The sequence below is a fragment of the Populus alba genome, chromosome 11, assembly GCF_005239225.2.
Source record: "Populus alba chromosome 11, ASM523922v2, whole genome shotgun sequence".
NCBI classification, from domain to species: Eukaryota; Viridiplantae; Streptophyta; class Magnoliopsida; order Malpighiales; family Salicaceae; genus Populus; species Populus alba.
In genome coordinates, this window is record NC_133294.1 from 19,498,113 (window position 1) to 19,516,076 (window position 17,964).

At 35.4% G+C, this 17,964-nt stretch overlaps 2 protein-coding genes across 6 annotated transcripts; both read left to right on the forward strand.

Annotated features, from left to right (window-relative positions):
- Positions 1 to 4,542: 4,542 nt before the first annotated feature.
- Positions 4,543 to 9,772, forward strand: LOC118031281 (GATA transcription factor 25). The gene is made up of 7 exons (XM_035035637.2): positions 4,543 to 5,216; positions 5,475 to 5,549; positions 5,632 to 5,765; positions 6,917 to 7,024; positions 7,121 to 7,226; positions 9,218 to 9,277; positions 9,426 to 9,772. Exons 1-7 carry the CDS (start codon positions 4,935 to 4,937, stop codon positions 9,531 to 9,533), a joined length of 873 nt encoding a protein of 290 aa, XP_034891528.1. The 5' UTR covers positions 4,543 to 4,934; the 3' UTR covers positions 9,534 to 9,772.
- Positions 9,773 to 12,238: 2,466 nt separating this feature from the next.
- Positions 12,239 to 17,816, forward strand: LOC118031283 (GATA transcription factor 24). Of its 5 annotated transcripts, none has more exons than XM_073412687.1 (11): positions 12,244 to 12,535; positions 12,642 to 13,014; positions 13,688 to 13,774; positions 13,859 to 13,992; positions 14,505 to 14,615; positions 14,699 to 14,813; positions 15,768 to 15,827; positions 16,167 to 16,232; positions 16,321 to 16,389; positions 16,716 to 16,796; positions 17,334 to 17,816. In XM_073412687.1, exons 2-11 carry the CDS (start codon positions 12,721 to 12,723, stop codon positions 17,397 to 17,399), a joined length of 1,083 nt encoding a protein of 360 aa, XP_073268788.1. In that variant the 5' UTR covers positions 12,244 to 12,535; positions 12,642 to 12,720; the 3' UTR covers positions 17,400 to 17,816. The 5 variants fall into 5 exon arrangements, 4 of the variants coding, with proteins under 4 accessions (XP_034891532.1, XP_073268788.1, XP_073268787.1 ...); XM_035035640.2 differs by having other exon boundaries at positions 12,245 to 12,480; XR_012171261.1 differs by having other exon boundaries at positions 12,239 to 13,014; positions 16,691 to 16,796.
- Positions 17,817 to 17,964: the final 148 nt, after the last annotated feature.

Genomic DNA, 17,964 nt, shown 5'->3' on the forward strand with positions numbered 1-17,964 from the left:
ACAAGGGGTAGAGTCTCCGCCTGAATTTGTTTCATATACTGAAGTTTCATGGTGGTGTGATACAAGTTTTTCATGGGTAATCTTTATCAACAAAACGACTTGAAATTGTACGAGGAAAATAAGTATTTGACATTTTAAACATAAGTTCTCTGCTTTGGGTCCTCTGCCGTGAAATGGGTCACTGTAGCAACGGCAGTTACTCTTTTTTTGTGAACTGTGCTAGAATTAAAGAACTGGGTCCCTTATTTCTGTCTTCACCATGGCCTTCCTTCTTATTCTCCCTGAGGTTCTTACCACAAAACAGTTGTGTTGAAGCCTAGCCTTAACAAGCCTTGGAAACAGTACTGGAGAAGAGAAGCTAGAAATGAATTCTTTTGTAATTGCTCAATTCCCACGTAATCTCAGCAGTGGTTTATATACATTGTCAATGAATGAATGACTAACTTCTCTTGTAACTAACTATTTCTAATTGTTTCAAACTGTCAACTGACACATTTTTCACGTGGCATTTAGAATTCCTGCCTGGCTCCTTCTTCCTTTTTATTCTTCCTGCAAGAGTTTTAACAATACTCTCCCCTTGAATGAATTCTTGTCTTCAAGAATTCCCCCGAATCCAGAATTTGGGTTGAACTTACAAAGTTATAATCAAATAAATTTGTCTAAGTATCTGTTTGATTATGAGATATTGGTTTATTTACTTATGTAATGGCGTAATTATTATAATGAAATAAAGTTATTGGATCAATAATGCTATGAACGATAAATAGTTTAGTAGTGAACTTCTTGATTCAAATAATCTTTTTTATCCCATCAAATTCATGTGTACTCAACTTTAGTTGTAAAATCTATTATAGTATCTTGTTTGGAACTTTTCTAACTTACAACACTATTATTCAGAGTAACATTTCATGACCAAGATTCCCTATCATGAATATCTAGTTGAAAACAAGCATCAAAATAGCCATAAAGTACTATTTTATATACTCCATAAACTAGAAAGATATTCTAGTTCGTGTTAAGTATTTCATAATGTTTTAAATATTTTTCAATGATTCTCACCTGGATTAGATCGCTATCTACTTGATATGCTCAAAGCACAATATACATCTAATCTTGTACATAGTATCAAATATTTGATAGATGCTATAGCTAAGGTATGTGGCATCATTTTCATCATATCTTTCTTTATTTGTGTCTCATGGAACATATCATTAGAGAGACGTATTTCTTGTTAAATATGTAAGTATTCTCTCTTATATTATTCTATGCTCAACTATTTTAACATCTTGTCTATATACATGTATCGGGACAATTTCATATTGTATCATATATACATCTTCATGAAAATACAATTTTGACATTTATTTCTCAAATCTCATAATCATAATCATAATCATAATCATGATATACAATTATAATAAGTAAAATCCTACCACTTTGCCAAGTGCATCAATGGGAGCTGGCATTGCTTTTTTCAGCTACCTAAATTGCGACATATTATTTTGACAAATACAATATGCAGACAAGAATGGTTATAAGATTGTTGATGATGTTGAAGAGCATGCAGATATAACATGTAGTGGGTGGGACACTGAATATAGAGGAAATGTGCCTCTCCCAATAACCCAAAAGTTGATTTCACTCAAACAACAAAAAAATTTCAAGAATAAGACAAACATTACCAAACAAACCAGAATTTAGATGTGAACATAAAAACTTTTGATTACCTTCCTCTAGTTCCAATTCTAATGGGAGCAACTTTAGTTTCATGGGCTTGTTGCTCAACAGAAACAATAGCCTTGACAAACTTTAAAGTCTGTTTCTTTTTTGAAAAGACTGGAGTTTTGAGAGACAATAAAACAAAAACCCAGTAAAAGAAACATATCCACTAGTGCAAAAAGTGGCTGGACTTGATGGATGGGACATTAGATCTTGGCTTGTATAGAAAAAAAATAGAGTCATTCACTAACTTGATTATTGAAAAATTTTAGTTTCAATCAAGCGAGATTTTAACAAGTTTTAGAGAGCTTTCAGTTATAAACTAGTTCATTGTCTCGTGCTCTACGTTGATTATAATAATTTATTTTAAAATACAAAAAAAATATTAAATATATGATGAGTTTTTTAATAGTATTATTATATCTACCAAGTAAATTAATTTTAAAACCTCATGACTTAGTTTTTTGTCCAACTCAAGTTTTCAATTAAATCGTGTAGGATCTAGTTCGACTTACATCAATCAATTTTATAAGTCCAAATAAAACTTTAATGGTCAATAAAAATATAATTTAACTTTTTAAAAAAACTAAAGATGATAAATTTTTTAAAAAATATTGAGACAATGACAGATTAGATCGACTTTGGTCCCCTGCAACCCGGGTACTGGACTTTATTAAGTCCAATAAATTTTTTATATTTTGTTTAATTTAATTACATGATAAAAATAGATGTTCATAAAATTAAGCACCGACCTAAAAATAAACACTTATTTAAGATAATTATCTCTATAGAAAGCAAATAAAATCAATAATATAGTCTATTTCCTAATCAATTTAGTATTAAATGATCATATTACTGGATAGACTTGTCAAGCTTGTAAATTGAGTAACTTGAGATAGTACGCTAAACATATGAACTGAGTTATGGACTCCATTGAAATTATATTTATTTTTTAAAAAATTATTTTTTATTTAACTATATGATAATAAAAATAGATGATTGTGACATCAAATACCAACCCAATACCAAGAAATTTTTAAGAACCGCAATAACCTCATAAAAGGTAAAAGAAAACCAATTATGAATCTGAATTCTCAATTAACTTTAATATCTAAGGATGAAATAAAAAAAACTAATTTTAAAAAAGTTAAATTTGTCAGACCTGTGAACTAAGTCAACTAGTTAAACTTATGAAGAGCTAGGTACATGAACTTTATAAAGTTTAATACCATTTCTTTCTCTTAAAGTATTTTTTTTTAACTATATGAGAAAAAAATAGCTGATAAAAAAATCAAGTTGAATTGGAAAAAAAGACACCTTGCCCAGGGCAATTTGGATTACCTTAACAAACTTGTAAACCATGTTATCTTTATATAAAGGTAAAAATAAAATAAAATTATGAAACTAAATTTTCAACCATTCTAATATTAAAAGATGAAATTGACATAAACAAATTTGAAAAAAAAATCAAAAAGAAAAAAAAAAGAAGCAAAACACTATGGATTATTATTGTCATTTACACTGCAAAGTGTGTAGGTGAACAATAGTTTATGTACACTCTTTAACTTTTATTACTTTATAAAGTTTAATAACATGATTTTTCATGCAAAACTATTTTTTAACTATATGATAAAAAAATAGACTATAAAAAGGGTTAAATTTAATTAAAAAAGAAAAAAAACTCACAAAACTCGTAAATCAAGACAACCTGAGTTACCTTGACAAACTCATAAACCAAGTTAACTTAATATAAGGAAAGAAAAACAAAAGAAGCAAATTGCAAAGCTAAATTTTCAACAATCCCAATTTTAAAAGATAAAATCGACCAAAACATATTTGAAAAAAAAATCATATAAAAAAAAAGAGGAAGCAAAATATTGTGGATTACAAACTATTGTAATTCATAGTGCAATGAGTGTTTGATGAATAATAATTTCCCCACATCCTTTAATTTTTGTTGCTTTATAGAGTCTAATAAAATAAATTTTCTCTAAAATTATTTTTTAACTATATGAGAAAAAAAAATTATAAAAAAAATCAAATTCAATTAAAAAAAAAAAACAAAGAAATCCCACCAAACTCATAAAATGTAGAATTGGAGCAACCTGAGTTACATTGATAAATCTGTAAACAACGTTAATTTCATAGAAAGATAAAATAAAAAAGAAGAAAATTACATAATTAAATTTTCAACCATTTCAATATTAATTTTTTTTTAAAAGAATCATAACAAAAAAAAAAGGAAAAGAAAAAAAGTAAACCATGTGCTCAAACAACACAAAAAAAAGGAAAAAAAAGTTAATATAAATAAATTATTATAACAATTCATAGTATTTTATAAGCAATAGGTATTTTTAATTTTTGTCAAGAATAAGCTTAAAGAAAATGAGTTTGTGTTTGTCATTTATTGGGTTTGTGTATATAATATACATGTGTTAGTTTGGTCATTTGGTGTTATTTTTATTTTTGATGACCGATGTTATTTTCTATAATTCATGAAACAATGAAGACAAAATATAATTATAGAATATCCAGAGTGATTTTCTTAAAATAAATAACAAAGTTTTAGAATCAAAACATCAACACGGAAAACTATAAATATCGAAGAAATCAAATTCAGTAACTAAATTGAACTTTTCGTCACTAATGAACAATTAAAAAAACACCATGATAGTAGTGTAACAATCCACGGTGAAATAGTGAGATAAGCTATAATTGTAACAGAAGAGCTTCCTCTTTTTAAGGGTTTTTTTTTAAAAATTTTTTTAATTATAATTATTTTTGTTAGGAAAAGAATATGATCCAAGTTCAAATCACAAACTCATAAAGGCATATGGTGGGTTTCTCACTGTAGACTTCATTCAGTCCAATTTGGAGGCCTTCGCCCAATTTTAGCCGTTTTTCACTTTTCCCTATATCGAGTTGCGCTTCCCCTTACCTTGCCTAACTCACCCCACCGTTCCGTCCGTCGTTGCCCTTCACTCTCCGGTCTCTCTCTCTCTCTATCTATCTCTCAACTCTTTCCGAACGCGCTAAGAGTTCCCTAAACAAAAACCCTAACTCTCTAGCTTATTATCAAACACATTCTCTCTTTGAATTCTTCTTCTTTTTCTTTCACTCAATGGTTCGCTCACCTGGGGTTAGGGTTTCGTAAATTGCCTGCCCAATTCTCTTCCCCTCTCTGTAATGCTTCAAATTCCACCCGAAATTCGCCAATGTACACTCCCTCGCAGCCTATGAACGTTCACAATCAGATCGTTTCTACAGGCGTTGACGACGACGGTGCCCCAGCTGATCCTATCGACCACCACCATCACATTCACTACGAAGACGGCACCCCTGCAGTCGTCGTCGAAGACGTCTCTCCCGATTCCGTCTACGTTACTGCCGGTGTCGCTGCGTCGGAACTCGGGATTCAGCCCAGTGATGGTTCGAGTCAGCTCACCCTGACGTTTCGTGGACAAGTTTATGTTTTCGATTCCGTTACTCCTGACAAGGTACTGTTTCTGTCCCTGAATTATGCAATTTAGGGTTTTCTTTTACATATATATTTTGTTCAAGAAAAAGATTTGAGAGTTTTCATATTTGTGATTTTTTTTTGTTCAAACGAGTCCGAAATAGGCTTAATCTTGTGGTTTAGGGTGACGAGAACAACGTTATCCCTCTGTAATTGAAAAGAAAAGGACAATTAGGGCTTGACTTATTTGCTTTTGGGAAATTTGTTAACATCACTGTATTTTTTGTAATCATTACAGGTTCAAGCTGTATTATTATTACTGGGAGGATGTGAATTAACTCCTGGTCTGGAAATGACTCCTCAAAATCAAAGGGTATTTTCTCAATCATGATGATATTAGATGTTGATATAGCATAAATTGATCTGATTTTTCTGCATTTTATGTTTTAATATAGGGTGTGATGGAGTACCCACCGCGGTGTACTCAACCTCAACGAGCAGCTTCATTAAGTAGGTTCCGGCAGAAGAGAAAAGAGCGATGCTTTGATAAGAAAGTTAGATATGGTGTCCGTCAGGAGGTTGCACTCAGGTTTGGTTATTTATGTATGTTCTGGATTTATGATTACATGACTGCATGAGTTGCTAGGAATACTGGTTCTAACAAAGTGTCAAGTTGTTTTTGTTTTGTTGATTCTCATTTTGAATCAAATTCAAAAAAATAAAAACTTGTTTCAGGGACCATTAGCATTTTTATATTCTGCTAGCAATTCACATCTACTGGTTTTTAACATATAAATAACTTCGAACAGGGAAAGGTTCAGGTAATTCACAGCAGGTATAAAGATTAACTAATTCTCGGCAATGATCCAAATGGTGGACATATGCATTTATAGTCATTGGTCTGGTAGAAACATATTGTGGCAAGTTGTTGAAACTAGGGAGACTAATGAGCTCAGTGGTCTAAAACTTTCCGAGAAACTGTACTTCATATGATGTTCTCGGAGCATTCATACTTTAGTAAATAGGAGACTGAAAATGATTTGTTTCTGCAATTTCAGAATAAATAAAAAAAGGAGCTCTTAACCGTGCATCAAGGATTTCCTCCCTTTTTCCTTTATGGAGGCATATATGCACACACAAATCATGTTTTGGTTATTCATCATAAAAATTCATGTTCCTTGTGTACATGTTCACACTGTTGAATTTATGATTCCGTGCTCAATTACCACATCTGAGAAACTTATTTAAAGATGTATTCTAGAAGTGATGAAATCATACACTAGTGATCTTGGAAAAGTATTAAAAACTTAGCCAAGTAACCTTAGTTGTAATCTAGAAAAACAAATTGAAATGAAAATACTTTTTTATGCGCATGCAGTAGCCTTCCCAGTTCTTCTATTACTTGTTGAAAACCTATCGATGATAATTTGTAGCCGAGAAACATAGTATGAGAGGAAAGTACCATCCACATTCATTGCACTATCTGAATGAGAAAATCATGGAAGTTAGGTATGCTGTTGCTTTTATGGGAGTGTAATTATTCAGGAAACCTGAATTGTCATCAGGAAACAAAAAACTTGAGAGGAAAAGTTGCAATAGCCATTGCAGAACCACAGCATTCTCATATTATATACATCTACTCATAGATTTACTTTTGTGATGTTTGATAGTAGTATGTGTTTATGTAGACTAGTTCGCAAAAAGAAAATCTTTTTAATTTTATATGTATGACTACATCAGGATGCAGCGGAATAAGGGTCAATTCACCTCTGCCAAGAAGTCTGAGGGAGGATATGGCTGGGATGGTGGTCAGGATTCAGCACAAGATGATAGCCAACATGAAACCTCGTAAGTTGCTATATTTCTTAATTAATGAAACATATCCCAAAAGGAGTTTTATTGTTAACTTGTTTGAATATTTGTATCATTTGTGCCCTTGTCTAGGTGTACACATTGTGGCACTAATTCAAAATCCACTCCAATGATGCGGCGTGGTCCATCTGGTCCGAGGTCTCTTTGCAATGCCTGTGGGCTTTTTTGGGCAAATAGAGTGAGTATCTATTGAACTTCATAAAACACGGATACCTTGTTGCTTTTATCACTTGTCCCTTTTTAAATTGTTATCACTGTTGTGAAAAGTGCATGTATACATTCTCGGTGCTGAGTTAACGTCCAGGTCTTTTGAAAAAAATAATGATTATCCTGTATCTATTGTTATATATGTCATTTGTTAGTAAGTCAGTACACTTGCTTTCAGTTCCATATGTACTGTTTGCACATTTGCATGTGATTGTTTGATGGATATTGTATTTGCTTGTTTCTGCCCTACCTTTCAAATGTAGCCTGTTGCTGCTGATTATGGTTCGGAAGTTTAGATATGCCATGCCACATTGTCATCGCTATAAGTCATCAAACTTTTATATTTGTGCATATATGTTTGGTTTCATATGATGCAGAATTCATGTTAAGGTGTTCAGTTTGATGAATGATGAATTGACAACAAGGTTAAGATAATAATAATTTTAACTTTGTAAATTGGGTGAAGAGGATGACAGTAGCTCTGGTGCTATCCAATTGGCAGCCAGTAGCTGAGTCCAAGTCTTCATTTTTGCTTTTTTATGATGAGAGAGCTGACCTCGAAAAAGGAACAGACTTAAGAGATGCTAATGGAACGAGTGGAGGAAGAATTTGAAAAAGAAAAAAAAATCACAATAATTTAATAACTTGCGAGGAAAAACTAGATGTTACAATTCACCACGTAAAATTAGATCATGTAGTAGGCAGGGCTAAGGATGCAAAGGAGCCCAGTGGTTGCAAGCTTTAGCTGCCCAAGGCTCTGAGCAGGACACCGTTGAGCAAATAAAACTTTATGAGATCAAGCTCAATTGAGCTTCCAAATGCTACCTTGATGATGGTTTGGCGATTGCCTGGCAAGCTTATTGGTCAAGATCCAGTGAACCAAAGAAGCCCTCTGATATCAGGCTCTAAAATAAGCATGTGTTAAAGGCCATGCCATGCTTTATTGTATTTGCAAGGTGGAGGGTAGAACATAAACAATTATTAGTAATTTCAACTCTTGAGCATGGATTTTGTCTAGACCTTCTGGTTTCTGTTAATTCATGGTATTCGTCATTTTATGAATTGTTGATGTCCACTAGCTGGTTTCTGTTAATTCATGGTAGTGGTCATTTTATGAATTGGTGAATGTTTTTCTTTTTTTAGGGGGGGGGGGGATTCATGATTTTGCTTATGGAAAATAAATGGATTGCTGTTATCTTGAGGGACCTGAAAAAAGAATTAGTTTTACTGAGTTTGATTTTGACTTCTCAAGAAGTTTTGAGCCCTTGCAGTGAAGAAGCATGGTACTAGATAATGGAGGTGGTGTAGCTATAACTTATAGCTTATTGAAAAAGGATAAGGGCATCCTATGGTGATGCTGGATGATATCTTGGAACCTTGCATATTAGTTGAGATCTCTCCCTCTTCTATATCCATTTCCTTTTTTGTGGGAAAGTTTTTGAAATTCATGAAGCTAGGTTAGTGAGACATCCATGTAAGACTAAGAGTGTCTAGGGCTAAGATTAATTCTGGAAATAATGTTTGCTGTATTTGTATTTTGGAGTTTAGACACACATTTTGTTAGGATGGTGGATCACTGGATGAGATCATCAGTGATACCATATAATGTTTCGAGGTGGCCCATCTGCATCCTTGTGTGGATATACGTTATTTTGGAATTGGACTCCTGATTTAATGATATTTTGCGTTTGTGCCAAATGGTCTTTAACCATCTGATAACTGCTGCTTTTGGTGCAGAAAAAGGCTGTTCTTGTTTGCTTTGCTTTAAATTCTATCTGCACGCTACAATTTATTGGAAAGATGTCTCGGTTGTAATGTTCTCTTCTAATAATGTTCAACTCTCCGAAGTCCAATTTTGGCGAAATTCATTTCATGCCATTCAAAATAAACAGAACATTATGCAACCCGCCTTATTTAAAAAATAGACATTGGATTCCGTATTTGACTAATAAAACTCTGCAGGGAACTTTGAGAGATCACTCCAAGAAAGCCCTGGAGCATTCTGTGGCTCCAATTGATCTGGTATATTCCTTATCTGCATAAAATTGTAGTTCTTTGGTACTGCTCATCACATCAATTCTGTCCCCCCCCCCCCCCCCTCCCCCGCCGCCTATAAGCAATTTGCTAATCCGCCATGCAATGCAAATGCTGTGCGTGCTTTTTTATTTAGGGTGAAACAGAAGCCAACGAATCAGACTCTGTTCCTGCTATCGATACACATAACAATCCTGTTACTTACGCCAATGGGGGTGATACAGCCTTAATAACAGATCATTGACCGAGTTTCTGAGTTGTATTTCAAGAATGGCTACTGTAATCGGCATCAATTCATGTTGAAGGTCTTATATCAATTAATTCCTGCTTTTCCTGTGGAATGTACAGATATTATAGTGCCATCATCAATACATGAAGTTATCTTGTCCTTACCTTAAGCAGTGTATGAGATTTACCTCTGGAGGATTCTTCTTTGATGTATAACATAAAAGTTTCAATGATCTATATTGGTAGTTTTATATAGCTCCAAATGCTTTGATTAATGTGCCAATAACTCCACTGAATCACATGCAGGCTGGGCTCCACCATTTTCTGAAAATAAGGAAAGAATAAGCCGGGATTTTGATTAATGAAGTTTAATCAGTCTCATCAATGAGTTTGCCCAGATTCCGGATGCTCCAAATTGTTTTCAAGCCTGAATTTACTTTCCATGTCAACCTCGCATGCTTTTAACTTCATAAACTTCTCTATAGAGCCCGTGGAGAATTTTGGTCTGAAATGAGCTTACGGTCGTTGCTTCCCCGTAGGTCATCTGTTTTTGGTATTCTCCTTTTAATTTCGGGGAAAAGATTGGTAGGCAACATGTTGTCTGTGAACAGACACTTACAAGGTCGTTGGTGTGAGAATACAAATGTTGATGTATTTACAGAAACTGCCACTCGGTGGAACTTGATTTCTCTACGACACAAAAACTAACACAGAAGATTTATGGAACAATTTAGTTTCATATTCAACGAAACAAATCCCCAATTTTATCAAATATGACTCCTTTGAACTTTGCCAGCTATACATCAACTACTCGGTTTGCTTGCTCATTCAAGATCTTAAGAACTATGAAACAAACATATACGAAAACTCACAATTCAGAAATCAATCAATAACAATCATCATCAAAATGCACAAAATGTTACCGCACCAAATCCATCTTGAATTATTTTGAAAAGACCATGTCAGACACTAATTATTTATGTAGTCAGCATGTTCAAGAATGTTGGACACATATAAACTCAATCCCAAGCAATGCACATATTCCATGCTTGCTTAGATCAAGAGTCTAACGCGGATTATAGATATAGGCCACGCAAATGTGGAAGGCACAGCAGGCGCTAAGCAAAGGAAGGATGCAAGGGACATATGAAAGTCAAGGAGTAAACTGTCAGACATCTCATGTGCATAACATTGTTGGTTAACACCCATAGCTAACAAAACACAGGCCTCACAAAACCTAAACGAAAAGAAAAGGAGTCCTACCCCTGTTCTCCCTGTTGTTTCTGGCAGCCCAAACCACAAGGCAACAGAAGGCAACACAGGCAATAAAATTTCAAAGAAACAAACAAAAAGAAGCACAGTCAAAAGAGACAGCAGCATAAATGCACCAGAAGAAAAAAAAGCCAGAGCGAGGGATACAAACAAAGACCAAACAAAACAGAAAACGCACTAGTATAATGATAGGGAACGCAAAAACTGACCTACAAACCCACAAAGCTGAGCAATGGCAACGTCCGCAAATGGCACACGAGAAAATATAGAGAGCTTATAAACCCCCTCCTAAAGCACCTAAAAGACACAAATGAGAGCAAAAGAAGAGAAAAGGTAAGCCAGATGGAGGACACATTTTACCCAATAGAGAGTTTACAGTTTACACATGCATGGTAAACTCAAGTCCCGAAATAATGGGACAAAAAGCAACAGTGGATCACCTTGGCAAAAGAACATTAAAAAAGGAGTTAGCCAATCTAAAAAGAGCAGGAGCAGGACACCTTAACTTAGTTGGATGGCAACTGAACTACAACGGAACCCAGAGAGGAGAGACGAACCACTTAAGAAAACACTTGTCCAAATCCAAAAACAAACGTGAAATCATCAGCAACCTAAAAACCATTACGCGCCTTTGTGCAGTACATTGCATGACGTGTGACCGTTGTTTTTAAAAAAATTGATTTTTTTATATCTTACTGTTATTTTGATATTGTGATGATAAAAATATTTTTAAAAATAATCATTATTCTATCATAATTACACCAATAAAATAATAAAAAAAAACTGTCCTAATACTCCACCCTCCACTCCACTCCACTCTCCCCTGATCAAACGCACAACGTCTCCCGATATTGAAATCAATGGTAACGTAGAAGTAAGGCGCGTATACATGGGCACTGATCGCTGAAATTCCAAGCAAGGGCGACGCACCCATCATGCTGGATTTCAATGCCAGCGCAGCACCAAGCACCAAGCACCAAGCACCCCACTATAAATAAATTCAGCGATGAGCAACGTGTAAAGGAGAAGTTAAGGACATCCCCTGAACCCACAGCCAAACACATCCCCTTGTGAAAACCCAAAACCACCCAAATATTTGCAACAGCCTTAAAGCAAGAGAACTATTCTAGTCCCCTGTGGATGTAATAACAGTGGAATATGCGGACCATTCAGTTTCTTTTGTAAATGTAATGTAATTTGTAAGACGTTGCTTATCCAAAATAAATGCAAGCCATGTGCATTTATCACTCTATCCCATATTAGTAATTTCCCAAGATACCCGGCCCTCTTTGGAATCTCCAACAGTATAGTTGTGATTGTCACCACCGCACGCCATCGTCTATTAGTACCAGCCGTTGGATCATCATCCGAAAACACATCAGCCCATCCGATCACCCACCATGCGAACCGTCTTCTCTATGGACCCCACCAGAAAACAAGCATCAAGGACCCAAAATTACCACACGTCCTAACATCATGCTCCCGCGCAAGCCCAGAATACTCCTCGATTAAAATACAGATAGAAATCCTTCTCGACAAGTTGACAAATTCTTCGCTTTCAATCCGAAAAATAAAAATAAAAAAGGGGGCAAATTGAAGGAAAGAAAACGAGAAAAGGGGGAAAATGAAAATAAATTTCCAAATTGAGCCCCTACAGAGTACAGACCCTGCAAATCTTAGCTATTTTTAAGGTCTCTCTATCTTCCATTTTCGAAGCTTCTTCTTCTTCTCCTCTTCTAACCTCAGGTTAAATTATAACTCGCAGCTCACCGATTCCGGTTATTTAGATAACTTATAATTATCATTATTTATTTAAGTTAAAAGAAAATATATGTCCTCTTCGATGAAACAGGCGCGGTGGTAGTTGGTGAGTGATCTAACTTAGGGTTTCCAATTTCCACGACGGTCGGTGGTGACGGTTAGGGTTTCATATGGCGGCGGCAAATCCACAGCCCCTACAGGTGCGTCCGTACAAGGACCACCGAACGCGAGCTCCAATACAGATCGAGGACGATGACGACGGAGAGTACGAAGACGGTGATGGTATGGATGACATGGAAGAGGAAGCAGCAGTAGCGCAAGTGAATTCAGGCGTGAGTGTGGCAGAGCACAACCACGGAGCTGGTGGTGGGGGTGGTGGTGTGGTTATAGCTTCGAGGACTAGTGAACTCACTCTCTCTTTTGAAGGAGAAGTTTACGTTTTCCCTGCTGTTACCCCTGAAAAGGTCTCTCATTTTTTCTGTTCTCCATAATTTTAACTCTAATATTTTGGAATTTTGTATGAATATGATGCTTATGCACGTATTTGTTAATTTATTGTACGGATTGGTACTATATATTCGTTTATTTTCTACTTTTGAATTTAGTGTAAAGACTGTTTTACTTTTGAATTCTGTATGAATGCGATGCTTATCTACGTATTTGTTAATATATTGTACGGAATGTTACTATACATTCATTTATTTTTTACTTTTGAATTTTGTGTGAAGGCTGTTATTTTGGTGCTACAATGTTTTTCTCTTCTTTTTTTACTTCATATATGTTGGAAAGTAGTAATCGTACTTTTGATGCTTTCTTAGTAATACCAAATTTGTGCGCATTAATACGTGAATGGAGATGCTTTCGGTTTTCAGGAAATCTTCTACATGAACTATGTATATTTGTTTCCGTGGTTTTTTGGGAACTGCAGAAGAAATCGATTGCATCTTCTTCAATCACATTGGATGCATATTTGCTTGCTATACATGGATTACCCCAATTACCTGGACACTTACAATTAATGCAATTATTTGTTTTGTTCTTTTCATCTTTGCATTAGTTTTCCAGAGATCTTCCTATAGTTCTCTGTCTCGAGTTCACTTACTTTAAATGGATGATATTATTGGTTTTGACTGTCAGGTGCAAGCAGTGCTCTTGCTTCTGGGAGGACGAGATATACCTACTGCGGTACCTACTATTGAAGTGCAATATGATCAAAATAATAGGGTAATGCTGTGTTTTTGGGTTATCAAGAGCAATGCCATTGCTTCCTGAGCTTACATTTTACGCATCCTTTGTTATATTCTCTAGGGAGTGGGTGACACCCCAAAGCGCTCAAATCTTTCACGAAGAATAGCCTCTCTTGTCAGGTTCCGTGAAAAAAGGAAGGAGAGATGTTTTGACAAGAAAATAAGATACACTGTGCGAAAAGAGGTTGCACAGAGGTACTTCTAATGAAACCTTTTAACTTTGAATTTGGCCTTTTTAAAAATGTTTCTTCTGCTGTCTGATTATGTTAAGTGCTTATGTTCATGGAAAATAATAAACTAGATTGCCAGGAACTGCAAGTTCTCTTTGTAATAAAAAAAGATGATTTTATTTGTTTATTTCCTTTTTAAATATCTGTTTGGGTGAGAGCTACCGAGAATGAAAACCTTTTTTAGTTTAGTGGATGGAGACAGCTGAATGTGCAGCAATTATTGCTGGAAATTTTCTTTAAATACTTTCCTATAAGTGCTCATCTATGATTTGGTGGTTATTGGAACAAGGAAGCAGTTGGTGTTAGAGATGCTTATCACAGAAAGAAATGTGCTTTAATGTAAGGGGTGGAAATAATGAGTCACAATGTGAATCTACATAATTAAACCTCTTTCCAGACATCCTTTAAGTTTGGTAATATCATTGCTAGTTTTTTGGTACTGGCAATGTCTCACTCTCTTCTTTGTTGTGCTGCTAGAATGCACCGCAAGAATGGGCAGTTTGCATCCTTAAAAGAAAATCCAGGGGATTCAAGTTGGGACTCTGGTCAGAGTTGCCTTCAGGATGGCACCCCTCTTTCAGAAACTGTGTGAGTTAAAAACATAATCTGGGTTTGAGATCCTCCATTTAAAAATATTTACGACAATGATGTGTTCTTGCAATGCTTTTTAGTGTCCAGAGATGTAAGCACTGTGGTGTTAGTGAAAATAATACTCCAGCAATGCGTCGTGGGCCAGCTGGACCTAGGACTTTATGTAATGCTTGTGGACTAATGTGGGCAAATAAGGTTTGTTTGCTTTAAACTTCATTTTAACTGTAACTGTTGGAGTTATGGTGATGGCTTTGCATGCATATGGAGCTATAGAGTTAAACAGTCAATTGCCAATCATATGGAGTTATATCTGTTTATAGGTGTTTCTAAATGGTGATATTTAACTCTTGGTTTCTGATGTCTTCAAGTTTGTCAAGAAAGGTAATGAGTTTGTGCTCTACTCTTGCCCATTGTTTAATGTGCTCAACTATGCAAATCTGTTCAGTGCCCGATATCAATTGTGTTCATTTAGTTGCCCTTTTTATATGAAAATACACAAAAAGAAGCTTTTATTTAGTCATTGGACATGTTTGCAACAGCTTCAATGTCCTTACTGACAATTTGACTCAGTGATACTCATGCTGCATTTGAGGAACAATCCACTTCTCATTTATCATAATGGTCCAGGGATAACACTTGATGAGTAATCTTATTATCCAATCTTCTGTTGCACTCCTTGATTACATGGTAATGAAAAATTAAAGGATTGAAATGGGATTTTTTTCTTGTTTCATTAAAAGGCTGAACAAGCGCTCTGGACTACATAGCGAGGTCTTAATAATTTAGTCCCCACTTCCCATCCCTCCTAGGATTTGAACATTTGAAGTCTTAGTTGTTGGGGCCCTTAGGGAAAATTGTGATAAATTTATGTGCACGCATATAATTAAGTTCTGCAAAACCAATAAACCACGTGAATGTTTGAAATTAACCATGTTTTTGGAACATAGGTAGTGAATGGTCCTATAGTTCTCTTTTCTTTTTCTTTTCTTTTTCAATCCTGTGCGGTTGTGATTAAAATTGCACCTTTTTTTTTATATTAGAAATCATTGGTTACGCGATTATTTCCGGACATGCTTCAGGTCGAGCTTCTCTGTGGTTTCTAACGTTATTAATCCTTTTGGTTCTATGTTTCCCTTGTTGAGTATGCAGGGAACATTGAGGGATCTCAGTAAAGGAGGAAGGAATCTTCCAGTGGACCAAATAGAACCTGTATGTTCCATGAGTAACTGCTGCTTTTCTTTTCAGAATGTGTAGTTCAGTTCTTGAAGCTGATTCTGTTTTTTTATGAATTGATGCTTTAAAAACTTGTTGCTCTCTTACAACCTTGGTTTTGAGCTTGCTTTTAGCCTGTCACTGCTTTATCTTAATTTCATGTACATGATAGTTCCATGCAATGGCTTTGTTTTTTTGTTCTTATTCTGAATCCAGCAGTGAAATTTACATTTTAGTCTCAATTCTAATTTGATTATTTATAGTGGAGGTAATGGCACTGATACATTTGCTAACTTGTTTGACTGGTTTAACCTCTCATGTTAATGGGATTTGCAGGAAACACTGATCGAAGTCAAGCCTTCCATCATTGAAGGGGAATTCTCTGGTAACCAGGATGAGCATGTACAATTTCACCTTACCATTGCAATTATGTTGCTGATAACTGGACTGGGATGTTTCATCTTACTAAGTTGATCTTCGGGGAATGCAGGGAACTGCTAAAGATCTTTCTAAGGCATTTAGCGAAGGATTCAACAACCATTCTATCAATCCAGATGAGGTATGCTTCCAATCCCAGCCTTATCATATGCAAGCGAATGAACTTCTTGGTTGTTCAAAACCATTTATTGCTGATTTTGGATTAAAACTGTGCAGTTCCTGCCTTTTCTGGCTTCAGCAATTTTACAATGAATGGAAGCAGTTTTTTTTTCCCCCATCTGTGGCTAAGCAATGACATGATTTGTTTTTACTCTATTCTTTTTTCTGTGTGCATATGTTTCTGGAAATTTATCAAACACTCAAATCAGTATTTCTGCCAACACTTGGTTGTGTCCTCTGATTTATTTTTCCTACCCAAACAGGTCATGTGTCTATCATTTGGTGCAGGTTTTGCAAGAAGCTACTGAAGATATTACAAATACATTGCCAATGGGAGTTATCCATTCTTCCGGAGATGATGATGAGCAGGTATAGTATATATATGAACATCAATTGATGAGAATACTACATGATTGCTAAGTGCTGATGCCATGTTTGCTCATGTCCTATGTGGTATGCTCCTTGATTTCCTTGTTGGTGAGCTAAAAGTGCATTTTCTATTGATTAGTCTTCATTGGTCATGTCACTTGTGTTTGAGAAAAAGTTCCTGTCATAACGTGAGGGGTAGTTTGGAAGGCCAAGATACAGGAACCCAGGGACGGCTATAACATTAATGCGCAACTGTGCATAGTTAAGAATGGTTTCTTGAGCAGAAACACAAAACAAAGAACTCCGAGCACACGAATATGGTTATGTGCTATTAAACAACGAAGAGTTGTCCAAAAAGTATTGAATTTAATGGAGGTTTATTTTTTATTTTCATTTTTACACTAAAATATGTCCAATTCTTTTACGTTGTTTATGATAAGGTATCATTCACTTAACCAATGATTTCAGATGACATGTTGGGAAATATGAGGCTTTCCAGTGACACCACATTATTTCATGAAGTTTTGGTATTTGCAGGAGCCACTGGTTGAGCTTGCCAATCCTTCAGATACAGAACTTGACATTCCTGATAATTTTGATTAGAAGGTGACAGTTTGGTTCTCTCGATTAATGCATGAGAGATTTGGATTGGAGATGGGTGGTGCCATTTCCATCCCTCTTACCACGATGCTACATGGGGGGAAAGTTACTGATCTCTCATGAAGGGTGTAAATTGTGAATTGTAACTAGAGCTGTAACCATAAACAGGCATTTAGCAACCGTAGATTTGATTTCTTGACAGGAGATTTGATGCTACTTACAGCCGACACCAAGATACGGGGCAACGCTTCTTGTGGATATTAATGCTAGATCATGTGTGTGTCTGATTCGTTAGGACACACCTGAGTGCGTTTACCAGTATATATGTGATTAGGCTGTTAGGCTGTTATAAGATTGAAATGTACTAGTTAAATCATTTTTAACATGGCCCAAAAGACTAAATTAAATATGCTTCTGGTATTCTGATGTCTAGTACCTGGTTTTGTTTGATAGCAGGTTATAATAGGCCTCAGACACATGCGACAAAGTTGGTAGAAATACTAATGCGAGTGTTATACTGGACCGCGTAATTTTTCTTTTGGAATCAGACCGTGTTGTGTTGTGTTGT